This window comes from Vigna angularis, chromosome 5 (genome assembly GCF_016808095.1).
Source record: "Vigna angularis cultivar LongXiaoDou No.4 chromosome 5, ASM1680809v1, whole genome shotgun sequence".
Lineage (NCBI taxonomy): Eukaryota > Viridiplantae > Streptophyta > Magnoliopsida > Fabales > Fabaceae > Vigna > Vigna angularis.
In genome coordinates, this window is record NC_068974.1 from 40,382,542 (window position 1) to 40,397,888 (window position 15,347).

Consider the following 15,347-nt stretch of genomic DNA (forward strand, 5'->3'; position numbering starts at 1 on the left):
ATCATTATTCATATATCATTTAACAACTAGTCTTACTTTAAATATTTGATTTATTTGTTTGTACAAATATATATATATATATATTTTGTCAACTATGTGTTTCACTACAAATATTCATGCTCGAGTGTATTGTTCCTTTATATAGTGAAACATATTTATAAATAATATTTCTTTAAAAAGATTTCATTTTATCGTTCATTTTGAATCCATTAATACATTATGTATATTATATAAGAATTTGTATATTATTTATAATAACTTTTGCAATAGTATAATTAGTAATACGAGTTTATTTTTAGTCTTGAATAATTTGATATTGTTTATTCAAAATTTCCTTATCAAATTATTACTAATACTTAATAGTTATGTATATATAAAAACATGTATTTTGTATATTTAGTTAACTTTTAAAATATGGATAAACTATTTTCGATATAAATATTGAGAGAAACGAGTCTATTTATATAAAGTTAGTTTTACAATAAAAGTATAAATTATCCTATAAAATGTTTTAACTTTTCAAATCTTAAAACAACAAGAAACCATATTGTTAGTAAATTTCAAAAGTTTGATTATATTTAATATTCTTCAATTTTTTTGAAAAAGCTATAAAAGAAACTAAGTGAAAATTCTTCTACAACTGAGTAATAAATTAACAAAATTCCACTTACTTTCTCTTTTTCTCTTATTTGATACCATTAAAAACATTATTCTCAATCTCTCATTGTTCCACCTCTTTCACAATGTCAACTTCAATTCATTTTCAATTCTTTATAATTTTAATAATCAGAGGATAAAACCAACATAATCACACAAATTTTAGAATTTGAAAATTCAGTAAGTTTCTTATTTTTTTTTATTTTTTTTCTAAGAATTTACACACTTGTTTGAGTTATTGTGAGAAATGAGTTTTCATTATTTCTAAAAAACAATTCTGGTCATCTTTTTTACAAATTTTATATTAATTTTGTAACCAGTGGTGTATACTATATTTACTGTCTGGGTTCATCCAAATGATCATAAAGAGTTAAAAAAAAAATTACCATGTTAACAAGTTTTTTTTTGTTTACGTAGTTGTGATTATAATTGTTATAAAAACTTATTTTTCTTATGATGGTTAAAATTACGTTATAATATAATTGTAATTGATATAAAATTGTAATTACAATCATAAAAAATGTTTTTAAAATTATTTTATTTTCCTTACGATAAATATTTTATTTTATATAAATAAGTTTGTTATATTATCAGAATTACAATTTATTACATTATCTTAACTAATTTTTAGGTAATACGCTTTTATTTTTTATTTTTTTTAAATATTATAATTGATATACAATTGTAATTACAATCACCATAGGAAATGTTTTTAGAATTATTTTATTTTCCTTACATTAAATATTTCATTTTATATAAATAAGTTTATTAGAGTGTCAGAATTACAATTTATTACATAATATTAACTAATTTTTAGGTAATACACGTTTAACTTTTATTTTTTAAATATGAATAGCATTTAAATATTTAGTATGTTAATAATTATTGTAGTGAGTCTAAAGAGTTCAACAAAATATTATTTAGCTTTGTAAATATTCAACCTTGGGAAAAATAACATAAAAGCATCTCAGTTATTTCCTACTAGAATGTGGTGTGAAGCGACAAAATTGAATAATATTTAACAAATTTAAGCAATATTGAATTTGCTTGTCTTGGCTATCTTAATTTACAAATATAGTCCAATAAAATATTGCATATCCTAGTTTGATTCTTTAATTAAATGAATAAAACTATGTACAATATTAATAAAATAAATTCCTTTTCAACCACCTTTTTAGTATATATAAATTCTTCCAATTTTATTTTTTAAGTAATTATTTTTTAAATTGAAAAGGATAACAAAGTAAATATAATCTATATGCATAAAATTATAAAGATTATTTATTTTTATAATTACTTTTTATAAAACTCTTTTTACAATTTAATTATAAATTTTTATTTTATAAAACTATGGAATTAGTGAAATGGTTGGTACATTGTAATAAAAATTGAGTTAACAACATTGAAAAAATCCAATTTTAAATCATCCGAGTTAACAAGCTGTTATTTGACGTATAATAAAAAATTGCAGACATGACTGAAAGTAGTTAAGGAATAATTCGATGCCTTTTTATTTACTCAAAACAGATTAGTACTTTCATGTGTATTTTTTAATTCCTTCAACTGCTTACATTATCTAGTGTTAGACTTTGATATTTGATCCTACAATATTTTATAATAATAACTTTACAAGATTGCATGTGACTTGATAATATCATTAAACTTTTCTTGTGAACTAAAATATGCATTCACTTGGATAATATTCGTTAGAATTTACATATACAGAAATTGTTTATGTAATTCTGGTTCACTAAATATAAAACTGGATAACCAAGTCACAGAGAACAGTCATATGAAGATGTAGTGAACTACTTGGAGTTTCTAAGCAGTTCACACAGAGCTCAATAACACTGTGCTGCCTTCTCCTGAAGCTTCTTAATAATGGTCACAGGCTCACCATAAAACCCCATTAGCTGCTGCCACTTGTAACACTCCTGACCCTTTTTCTCTAACTCTTCTATTACACCCATCTTTTTTTAAAAAACATTTAAAATTCCTCAAATTTCTAACTCTACCATCTCTCATTTATAATCTTTGTTCTCTACTCTCATATTCTTTTCCAAAGTCTGTGAGGTGGCTACATATAGTGTATGTTTTCCCATTTTTTCATTAATAACTTTAAGAAAAAAGTAAATAAAAAGAACATAATTTTTTTTTCATAAGTTAAAATTAATTATAATAAATTATCTCTCTTTTTTTCTTTCTAAATTCCATTTTTAACTTAGTTATACATTAATTTTAGAGTATAGAAAACACTTATTTAATTTTCTTTCTAAAAATCTTAATTAAATAAATCATTACTACCTAAATATTCCGCTTTCATGGTACAGACAGAGGAGAAATAACTTTAAGAAAATAGTGAAATTTGCTAAACTATTTTCTCTCTTATCTACCTCCCTGTCTCTTTTATTTTCTCCTCAACTGAACACAATTAAATTTTGCTTTATTCTCGTATATTTTCACTCTTACTACCTATTTCCATCCAACCTCGCAACCACGAGAGCTGCATCACCAGATGAATTTCAAGCATATTTTTCTTTTTGTGATGCAACATAAACATGTTTGCTTTGACCATTAAACTTTTTTTCCGGTTTAGGACAACTACTGGATTCTTCAAGATAATGTGTATCCTAAGTACAAAATATAGAAATAGTTAATAAAAAAATCAACCAATAATGGTGGTTGTATAGTCCAACAGAGAATTCACACCATAAAAAGTTACTAATAGACGCATCTATACTCTACCTTAACTCCCAAAGTAGGGCAAAAGTAGTCAAAGAGATGAATGTTGCAATGCTTACTTATACACCAAAGGAACCACGGTAGCTCCTCGTCATATTGTTGGGCGGGCGGCCTAGACCATGTCGTGGCTACTGGGCCCTTTACCTAGGTGTTATTGTAGATCTCTGTTAAATCTTATACGGATTATATCAATGCTTTAAAAATCGGCCCAGTTATTGAACCAGACAAGATAACTGCAGATGGAAATCTGCGAGGGCTTCAGACAAGTGCTGAAGACAAGGGCTGCACTAGATTGCCAACAGAGGATTATACCCCTTCCTTGACATGATTCAAAACATGCTTTTTATATGAATAATTTATATTTCCAGGAACAGATATTTCCCAAACATGCTTAGCAACTCATGACTGTACCTGCCTTCCACTTACTCTTACGACTAGGTTATCCATATCTTCTGATTTTATTTTTTACTTTGAAGATTACGACTAGTCTTTTTATTTGAGATATCTTTTTTTTTTTACGTTGTACCTACCATCAGACGCATACACACTCACACTCACAACTTCAACTTTTTATTGGTCATCTCACTAAAACACTACTCTGTTATAACCTAACCCGACAGATAGGCCGAATTATCTTGCACACAACAAACATATTTACATCAGAGGGGAGATTGCTGAGAAGTTTATGACCTAATTACGAAAAAAAAAATAATAAAGACGAAAATTAAGGTAACTGTTTCTTCATGATAATTTAAAGTACACACTCTGGAATTGTCATGATGATTATGAATTAATTTTGGTTCTGGTAGAATGTATTAATTACCCAATAATTATATTTTTCTCATTTTTTCATCAAATTTTTATTTGATCATTGGCCTCCCAAAGTAAAAGAAAAAAAATACTTGACTTTCAATGACCTTGACTATATTGCTGAATGAAGTCAAAAACTATGTAATCCAACATATGGGTTAGCTTCAAAGAAGTGAGGAAAACCATGACTTTCTCTCTACAACTATTTCCCAAAGGCAACTCATTGAAACCACTAGTGTATTTCTACAACGTCCGAGTTTTTTACCGATTGTTTCAACCCCATTTAGACGTCAGCAGCTCTCTAAAGTCACAATCCTTAACAGCTTCAACTTATTCGTTAATTACTATCGTTCAACTTCTTTTCAAAGTATTTAATTCCCGATTAACCTTTTTGTTCCCATTACAATCAACTAGGTTTTTCCTGCAGTCTGTCTCTATTGAGGAGGTATATGCAACCAGCAAAGGGAGGCATTATCATTATTGTAATCAGCAAATTGACAGAATTATATGACATCTTATTAAGAGGCCAACCCAAGAAGAGCTCTCTTATTTATGGGGGGTAGGGATGGAGTATTGCTTCTCCTAAATAGAGTTCAAGTCACCTAATGTGCCCACCGGGCCACTATTGTAGCAAGACTCACCCTCTCAAGTTTGTGCAAAATAACACGGGTTGTTAGTCCTAGATCATAAAATCTGTATCATTATGAAAATTAAAATAACTAGGGAATATTTTACCAGAGAAGGAAAAAAATAAATAACAAGAGATATTATTCATTCAATAGATACCTTAAAACAGTCAGCCTAAGGGGCATGCTGTTTTGGGGTTAAGAAGGAATGTGTTAACATAAATTATTAAGATCTGAAATCACGAACCTGAGAATAACACAATGACAGGGTAGAGATTGAAGCCCAGAATCGCCCATCAAGAAGTCTATCTCACCGCTTCAATGAGCGCTCCCAACATTGTGTGATAGAAAGATGGTATAATCTTTAACTAGGTAGAAGCGGTTCTAGGAAATGATAAAAAAATCCAACAACCTCTAAATTAGAAGAATTTTAAATTATTGTCACCATTACCACTACATACTATCTAAATCCAATAAATAGACTGCAGGTTAGTCAATAAAGCCAATGTACCATAGTGGAATATTCTTGGATATTTACGAACGAAATTAATACATCCTTTCCATCTGTTACAAAAGGTTACCCTAAACCTAACGTAATCCTAGTCTCCGATCTCTAGGTCTCAATCAGAAATGGAATTAGAAGTTGAAGCTACATTATTATACTATGTTTCATCTTTTAAACTATTTTCCCTTTAAACTGTCTACCACATACTTTGTTAATAATCTTTGCATGCATGATCCCAGGTCCAAATATATGGTAGGCGGTCAAGAGCCAACATAAACGTTGAATGTGCGTCACACGGATCAATAATACAAAGGTTATTAGTCATTTTTTAAGTAAAACATGTATAAAACAACTTTTGTACACCAATTTTACCAGTTTTACCATTATTTACGTATAGGACGCCATGATATGCCAGTCATAATCTCATTATGCCTACTACCTCTCAAAACAAAATTACAACTCCCAAGTAATGAAGATTAACCAAGAAACAGAGACACTGAAGCACTACAAGGAGTTGGTGTACCAATGAAAAGGTTATGTGCTAATAAATCAAAAACCTTAAACCAAATGACGACATCCTCATTACAAGGATGAACTGCAAAATTGTATTGAGTGATAAAGAACATATAGCTCATAAACACAGTGCTCAAAAATGTGAGGTAATGCTAAAACTATGGTACACATCCTTTTCTACTTCATCCATTAATTAAAATGAAATGTTGCTTCATATACAGAAGTCAGACGGGGGCAAGTTTTAAAATGAATTGTCAGACAGATTTCCTTTGATCATTTACCCTACATTGACAGTTGACTGAAAACAAAGCCAACGAGCTCTTGTACATCAGATGAAACTACAATGTACTAGTTACCACAATCTAACAGAACAAACAGCATCATCCCACCTAGTACAAAAGAATCTTAGTATATGTCTGGATACTGATGAAAATATTGGTCAAAGTAATTCTCCCAGCATTCCTATATTGGGAAAGTTCAAGTGAAGAGCTGACATTACCCCACCGAAAATTTACAATTATGTTGGAACTAAAGAATAAAACTATACATTACATACTTTTGTTATAAGAAATCCAGAACCTAATCAAGGTCAAGGAAGTGAAAGGTGAAAGTCATCAGATCCTCAAATGTTTTGAGGTAAGAGGTACCAAAAAGGCTCTCCTGATTTGGGGAAAAAAGAAGGAAAGTATAGAGAAATGAAATTACTACAGGAAAAAACAAAATTAACATGATTAATTACTTAATTTTTTTTACATAAAATGTTAAATTTTAAGATGGAGTTTTGCAAAAGGTCACAAGTACATTCAGTTCAGCAATCAGAAAAGGATGTGGCAACCCAAAAAGCGGCAGCAAGGTAATGAATATATTTTCATAATTAATTTTCTAAGTGTTTTATGATGCACTACCTCTTTTGTCTACAGCTTATTTCTTTATCAGTTATTTTCTATTTTAATTAACATAGTTGTATTCTTTCTTTTTTAAAGACAACGTTCTTATCATTCTCACTAAGTTTAATCTCTCTCCATAACATTTTGACCATTTCCCAATGAACTCATTGGATTCTTTCCTCAAACAAAATGACTTCCTTAATCAAGATCTATGGCGAAGGATGTTGATACGTTTTAAACTTAAATTATATAGGTATGGGAGTAACTAATGCTGATTTCACTTGAATTATTTAGAAGAGTAATTTCATGTTGTTTACATTATTTCTATTTTTTCTAACTGCAAAAATAGGAGGGCCTGAGCAATCTTTCATTTCATGCCACACCCAAACAGGCCAGGTCAGTTGCAATCTGGGTTTTTTGCTCCATAGTAAAAATCGGAATCACAAAAAGCAGCAGAACTCCTGAACATTTCAAGTTATGGCCAAGATTCAACAACTCCAGGCATCTGGTCACCAGAACCACACTAGGCTAGAAGTTTGCTAGGGCAGCAAAGTCAAAAAGAATAAGAAGGAAGCAGAACCACACTTCTGCCACCTTCGTTTAGCACCATGAGTGCATGCACCTTATACATCATCGAACCCAATGCGTAATACTTATGACACTAGGACTGTGTATGTGGAGAAATTATTGAAAATTATGAATAGATAAATTTCGAAATTTTTTTAGCATTATATATTTAAATATGTATATAGCAGAGATGGATAATATATCTGTATCGAAAAATAAAATAGCGCCCATCCTACTATAGCGACTTTGGGGTCAGTCACTATCTAGGATTAGTAACTATAGTCAAAAGATTGCAATCCGGAGAAATTGTAATTATCAATAACATGTAAACAACATAAACAACATGAAATGATAGAAAATGCTAACAAAGCACCAAGGTTGAGAGCTATTCCAGTTATGTAATTATCGATTTCAAATTCAAAAGCCAACAAACTTAACTGCCACAGTACTCCAGTTCTGTAAAACATTCCCATAACCATGAAGGCAGCAACCTGAAATAACACGAGTATCATAAATAACCTTTAACATAGGAAAGGACGTTAAATGATAAACATTGATAGATGCAATAATACCATAGTAACATCTTTTGATGCATTGTAGAATATCAAATTACAGCAAACTGCGAATACTCAATGCTTATTTCCACGACCCTCAAAACCAGTATTGTGTGCCTTGTTTCCGTCATCAACTGTGGGTTGTTCACTGGGTATTCTACAAAAACAAAAGAAACTTGCATCATAAAATAATAGAGGGTTTATCTTCCATATGGAAGTTAATATTTTTCTAGATGTACGCAACAGCATTAATAACAAACCAAAGAATAGCCTACAACTTCTGTTTCTTCGCATTTTGCTTGATTGTCTTAACCATATCCATAGCCATCTTCTGGTGCTCCTTTGTTTGTGAATGCAAGTCCAGACCTTCTACTGTTTCACAGTCAACTTTACATATCCGGCACCACCCCATGGAAGTCTTCCTTCTCCTCAAATTATCAAACGACCTGATATCTCCCTGAAAAGAAAAAAGACAACAGTAACATAAATAAAACAAAATATTAAAAAATGAACAATCTATTGAATATTGAAGCCAATTCCCCCCAAAACTTTCCATTCTACCTACTCAACTTCATTTTTTAACACTTGCATGGTAATAATTATAAATACAAAAATGAATATAAGTAATCAAAACTTAACTGTTAAAAATCCAGCATCATTAGGAAATCCAGGAAGAGAAAAGCTGCTCCTGAACCCAGGCTCACCAAGTTGTGGATGACCTGACCGGTTGCCTTTAGCAAAAGATTCAAAACTACGAAAACTGCCATGTTCAACTGCTCTCATATGACCAGGATGGGCACCAAAACCAACAGGCTCCCCAAGCTGCAAATGTCTAGGAAAATTATGAGGACCCAAAGGATCACCCCTTCGAAAATGGCCAGCAAACTCATCTTGACCAATGAAATCACCACTCCTTGGATGTTCACCCATTCGGAAATTACCAAAACCATCAAATTCATCTCTACGCAAATGGCTAGGCAAATGAGGAAAACGACTATCACGGAACTCACCACCAAAATGACGAGAAACTCTGCCATCAAAATCATCTATTCCCGACTTACCAACAAGACTGCCAGAGTGTGCCCCCAATCTCCGGGAAGACATCTCAGCATATTCACCAACAGGACTTCTAGGAGTCATACCATCCATATGATGTCTCCCATATCCGGGACCTGGTCCAAGATAACCAGGATGAAGCGTAGAACCTGATTTCTTAATAACATCATCATGAATACCAACTGATCTCTTTCCAGATTCATGTGCACTTAGTGGGTAATTCCCAAATTTAGAAATTGATTCAGCATCCAAAGGCAGCCTAGAGAATTTCTTAAGATCGTCATCATACTCTCTTTTGTCAATATTTTGTTGATTTGAAACAAGGAAAGGTTTGAACCTATCATCATGCAAACCAAAACCTTCAGGACCATGTGGCGGTATGTTTGCTGCCATTCGACCATGCATATCTCCAGGAAGTGGTGCACCAAATTGAGGCCCTCCAAGACGAGACAAATTGGAAGTTCCGGCACGGAAAGGAGGCTCATGGACCTGGTTAAATGGTTGCGGAGGTCCAAGAGACTGAGGTTGAAAGCTCCTTCCAGGGGTAATGTCAGAATCTTGTGGTTGCTTAAACATGGTTGGTGGAAAACTCTCTGCTAAGGGCTGTCCTGTGTGGGGATCATGGGCAGATCCATGATTCCTGACAAGGGCTGAAGAGTGCAATGAAGAGAGTGACTGGTTTGGAATTGTTGGGTGTGGCAATTGCGAACCTAACATTGCAGAAGATCTCTGCTGGACGGAAGGCCCATAATTAGTCATTGGTTGTTGATGCTTACTCTGGTCTGTGAAAGCGGCAGAGTGAGACAGCTGAGCAAAACCACCATTGCTTTGAGTATTAGATGCTGCAGAATTGTCATCATTTTGTAATTTATCAGTTTCTGACTCAGGTAGTTTTGTCTCTGTCTTTGGTGGATGTCCTTCTTGAAACTCATTGCCTTGGACAGAATGTTCATTAGTGTCATTTGGAAGCCCGTGCATTGCACCACCAGATTTAGTACTAACTGAAGGCTTCCAAGTGCTTTCAGCAGCTGCCCCCATCCCAAGATTCTTATTCACAGAATCACCATTTTCTACTGCATTGGCATTTGGGACTGAAGTCTTAATAGAGTGTGGATCTTCATTATTTAGGATGTTCCCAACCTCTGCTGGTTTCAAATGTGCTTCGAATTTTTCAGATTTCAATTCATTTGTTGATCCAGACACCGAGTCCAAATCTTTAAAACTTTTACCCAGTTTACCAGTGGCAGAGTCAATTTGTTGTTCAACAACATCACCATGTCTTTCAATTGTTTCTGGTGCCCTAGACTGCAACTCAGAAGGCAACTGTACTTGATTATTGGTACCAGCCAACAATTTCTGATTTTCAAGCAAGTAGCCAGCACCATTTTGCCCATGTCTAACTGGAATAGTATTGGAAGATTGAGCAAATGGCTGTAGATGTCCTGCATGGTTAGGCACTAAAGGCCTTCCTCCAGCATTTTGAGATTGATTCTGCTGAATGTTATTTGATGGTGCAATATTACCCTGTGGCTGCGGATACACATGTTTGGCAAATGAATGTGCTGGACCGGGTGGCCGTAAATGTGATGGCATAGGCATTTGGTGCTGTGCAAATGCTTGCTGTTGAGGTATCTGTTGAACCGGTTGCAGAGTAGGACGTTGGTTAATTTGTCCGGGTTGTTGATTGTGGGAATATACAGGCTGTTGTTGCAAAGGAGGGGTAGTTTGGCCCTGAACAGATGATTGCTGATTAGGAAACATGGCATGAGATTGATTAGGACGCATGGTTGGAATTTGTGGAGGAAACTGATTTTGCATCTGAACAGGGTGTTGAGCATGGGGTTGGGGCCCACTTTGAGGATGCCCGTGCATAGGATGTTGAGGAACTCCTGGTTGCATATTTGGGTGAGGCAGAGGTTGCGGATAAGAGTGATGTCCCGTCACTGAAGGTGTTGCTGCATTTTGCACTTGAGGCTGGACATTCGGTGTCACAGGATGAGGAGGAGGCATTGGGAGCTGAGAGGGATGTTGAACTGGAGCATTAGGTTGCAGCTGTGCGTGAACTTGAGATTGAGGAACAGGATACTTCTGAATTGGTTGCTGAATTTGAGGTTGTGAATGTTGCATTTGAGGAAGAGGCTGCTGATATGGAGGAATTTGCATAGGCTGTTGAGGTTGAGGTTGGACAGAATGAAGCTGAACTTGTGGGTATGGATAGGGCTGAGTCTGAGATTGAGGGAGGGAATGACCAGGAGCATGACTCGTCTGTCCATGTGGCTGCACAGCAGGTTGAAGTTGCTGAGGTTGTTGCTGAACTTGCATCTGATTCTGAGATGGTGGGACAACCGGAGCCTGAATATGTGAAAGTGGTTGAGATTGAGCCTGAGGTTGTTGTTGGAGTTGAGGCTGCTGTGATTGGTGTTGGGCCTGTGGCTGGGGCTGAGGCTGAAGCTGGGCCTGGGGCTGTGATTGTGACTGAGGTTGGGGTTGACTATAGGCCTGCTGGTACTGTGGAACCATGGACTGTTGATAGGGATAGTAATGTTGATACTGCTGTTGGTATGGATCTTGTCCAGGGTATTGTTGGTAGTATTGTTGATACTGTTGCTGCTGATACCACTGCTCTGCCGTTGGCTGCCCAGCAGTTTGAACTAAAGCTTGTGTTTGGGGTGTAAGATTGGGTTGCTGATTAGAAACCTGCCCAGGCGTGGTGGTAGTTGAAACAGCAGCTTGTGCAGTAGTTGCTGCAACGGGAGCAGCATTCTGGTTCTGATCGGTAGAAGCAACGACACTAGTAGTTGAAGGATCCTGGGTAGTGGTCACCTGTTGTGCCTGACCTTGCACACCCTGCCAATCAACAAACATAAGCAACATACTGCCAAAAATAAACGGCAGAAATAATTGTTATAGTGTAATTAAATGGAACATACAGGGCAATTTTGTGCATGTTCTTGTACTTGGCGATGCACTATTTGGATCCCACACCTATTGCAAACTACGGGGGAATTGCCAAAAGCACATCCAGAACAATGGGATGTGCACTCAGACAAAGTTCCCTGCCATGTGCATCCACTCCTATGGTAAAGGCAGTGAACCGTGATTTTTCCAATAGTTTCAGCAAGTGTTTTATTTGACTCTGTCAGAGGCTGCAATTAAGACAAACAAATACACATTCATACATGCAAAGGAAAAAATTTATTGCACTTGAGCACTTTGGAATGAATAGTAAAAGAACCTTGGAATCTGCCTCAGTGACCAAGTAACCATCATATGGGCAAGCCTTTGTGGTGCTCACAACGTATGTCAAACATGGCTTGCAGTATAAATGAGTACATTGTGACTGCAAAGCCTCATTTGGAAATACAAGCAGCCGACACACAGGACAGAAGTACTCTCCAGCAAGAGATTGAATGTTCACTATGCACTCATTATCAAATCCCATGCTAACCTATATTCACGGCTTCAGCTCTAGGCCCGCATAAAACCTAAACACAGTTATAGAGTTTTTTAATACTTCCAACTTAAGAAGTATGAATACAACACAAGACAAGAATGCAATATGACATAAAAATGGAGATATGACCTTAAACAGGGGGACTAGACACAGTTATAATACAACGTTCATAAAGCTAGTTAAAAATAATATAAAATATAACTTCTAAATCATAAAACTATAATTCGTGTCATGAAATGGCAAAATGCATGAATCTATTATAATGTTTAAATCTGTATAGCTATAAAAGTTCAAAAAGATATAGTAAACAACGATAAAATTACAGTTAAAAAAAATTCCAAGTGTCCGCTAGTGCAATGTTCAACACGGATATGTGGCAGATTACTGCACAACACTTCCACCACAATCTTCAAATTTTTCAAACAATACACAGAATGAAATGTGGCCGATAGTGGGTTACCAGATATAAAAAAATGGGCGTTATTATCACTGTTAAACATTACAAATGAAGAAAAAAACGGTTAGACATTTAGATAAACACGTAAAAGGATAAGCAAAGGGAATTGGCACAATGCATTAGCATGTCAACAAAAACAGGAAACTAATCCAATATGTGATGAATCTACCGAATTATCAAGAACGCAAACATGATTGTTAAGCATATAATACAGATTCCGGCGCAGGGGGGGAGCTCATGGAGATTCTGCTCTAAACTAGGAATTAAATTAAAAAAATAAAACCTAGAAGTCTTCGTTCGGTAAATATTCGGTACCCGAATTCTTGCTAGCAAGTCGGATTGGATTCGAAAATGAAAACCCCACGGAGCTGAAACCTGTAGCGGAAACCAAAAAATGCACAAAAACAGTTATAAGAGATCGTGCTGTGTGATATATGAAAGTGAAAACGGAAGAAGAATGAGTAACTTGAAAACGGAAGGGTCAGGTAGGTAAAGCACAGGGACAGAGATTGCGTGAGTTTCTTGGGAGAGAGATAGAGAGAGCGCGAGCGGTGCGAACGGAAGAAAGAAAGTATAATGCGTATGCGATTTGTATTTATTAGTGGAGGATGATGCGATTAAGGGTATGCTAGCACCAGTACCACCCCTAACTACGGCGTTGCCTCTTTTCAGTTCTCCTATGCTCTTTATTTTGTGGGTTTTTTCCCTCCTTTATATTTAGGTCTTGTTCGGTGAGACTGTATAAAATAATTTTATCACATTGTTAATCTAATATTTATTGGACAATTAAATGTTGTTTTTCAGATTGTCTTTAATTATTTATTGAATTGAGTAATCGAGTTAAAAGTTAAAGAGAATACATGAAATCTTTTGTTTTTTTTTTTCAACTTTTCAACATTTGAAATCACAGAATAAAATTAACTCACTCTTTGTACATTATACAACTTTTTCCTTAAATATTTGTTTCTTTATGACATTAAACATGTTTTTAAGCTTTGATATAAAATTATTATTCCTTTTTATCTAAGATTAATAGAGTTTCCTTAAATATTTGTTTCTTTATGACATTAAACATGTTTTTAAGCTTTGATATAAAATTATTATTCCTTTTTATCTAAGATTAATAGAGTTTGTTTATACGAGAGTTAAAGTTTTAGAAGCAGTATTTCATTATAAAAAAACAAGTATTATCGACTGTCAAAATATGTTGAAAGTGTTAAAAATTCATCGATAATGTTTTTTTTTACAGATTATTGACGAACAAAAATTTATCAGTAAATATAGTAAAAATTAGTCGTTAATTATTAATGGAAAAATTCGTCAATAAATCTATCAATAAATACAGTAATCTTGTTCACCTTTTTCTTCTTTTCCATTCTTCCTTTTCCCTTTATTCGTTGCAATTCACAAAAATGAACACGTTACAAACAAATGTCATACATATTCATACAATTTTATGCACAAAATTTCATCATCCCACTTTTATTCATTATCTTGCTTTCATTTGTTTCCCATTACAATAATTTTATACAAATTCGCACAATTTTATAACATTCACAAAATTACAGTCAACCTAACAAATTACTTCATTACAAACATAAATAAAAAAAAGAGATAAAACATAAGAAAGATAATAAGGGGGTTTGTTTGGCTTCAAGTCCATCATTGTCTAGTAAGAATGCACAATGATGGTAGTTTGTGGTACGACAACATTGGCTTGCATGCGCCCTTGCATGAAAGAGGAAGAATAAAGACAATATCCCTCTCTTCCATGGGTTAGAGAATAAGAAGATAGAGACCCTAAGCTCGACGACATAATTGGTGACAGACGGATTACAAACGGATTTATCGACAAATTTTTCTGTTGATAATGAAATATGTATTACCAATAGACATATCTGTCAGTAATTCAAATCTACTGACGAATTTCTTTTCATTGGTCAAATTTCACCGATAATTTCAAAAGTTTTTGTAGTTTTTCATCAAAGGTTTTTACACATCAAGCAAAGGAAAATAATTATACTATATGTATGTTCTGGCTTAAATGATACAATATTGTTTATTGAGTAACTGTGTATATTTAGTTGATATGTTACGTGGTTGAGTTTAACGTTAGATTTTGTGTTGACTGTGTGTGAATGATTTTAGTAACAAATAAATTTATTTTTATAACGAGTGAATTTGCTTAATGATTGGTTAATTGAGGTTTTATAAGCTTAGTATGAGTTAACTAATGTGCAATTTATGAAAGAAAATAGTAAATTAACTTAAAAAAAAACTAAATTGGTGAACATGACTTATTTAGATAACATTGTGGTTTTTGACATGACACTAGACAAAATTTTAATACTGTTAGGTGCAAACCTAAAATTAAAATATAATGAGCTCCAGAGTTTTGGAACACTCGAGGCCAACTACAAATTTAATTACAAGGAACAACGAGTGTTAGCTCAGTTTCATTAAGCGACATGATAAATGGTTCAACATTGGTTTAACAGTGTAGGCTCTAGTTGGAATAT

At 33.9% G+C, this 15,347-nt stretch overlaps 1 protein-coding gene across 5 annotated transcripts; it reads right to left on the minus strand.

Annotated features, from left to right (window-relative positions):
- Window positions 1-2,324: 2,324 nt before the first annotated feature.
- LOC108340247 (uncharacterized) lies at window positions 2,325-13,527 on the minus strand. 5 transcript variants are annotated; one of them, XM_052877719.1, is made up of 9 exons: window positions 13,295-13,527; window positions 13,144-13,203; window positions 12,153-12,402; window positions 11,848-12,063; window positions 8,501-11,764; window positions 8,137-8,318; window positions 7,880-8,018; window positions 7,746-7,798; window positions 2,325-5,219 (listed from the first exon to the last, which is right to left on the minus strand). In XM_052877719.1, the coding sequence occupies exons 3-7, from the start codon at window positions 12,357-12,359 to the stop codon at window positions 7,937-7,939; spliced, it is 3,951 nt and encodes a 1,316-aa protein (XP_052733679.1). In that variant the 5' UTR covers window positions 12,360-12,402; window positions 13,144-13,203; window positions 13,295-13,527; the 3' UTR covers window positions 2,325-5,219; window positions 7,746-7,798; window positions 7,880-7,936. The 5 variants fall into 5 exon arrangements, with proteins under 5 accessions (XP_052733679.1, XP_017432978.1, XP_017432977.1 ...); XM_017577489.1 differs by lacking the exon at window positions 2,325-5,219 and having other exon boundaries at window positions 7,512-7,798; window positions 8,140-8,318; XM_017577488.1 differs by lacking the exon at window positions 2,325-5,219 and having other exon boundaries at window positions 7,512-7,798.
- Window positions 13,528-15,347: the final 1,820 nt, after the last annotated feature.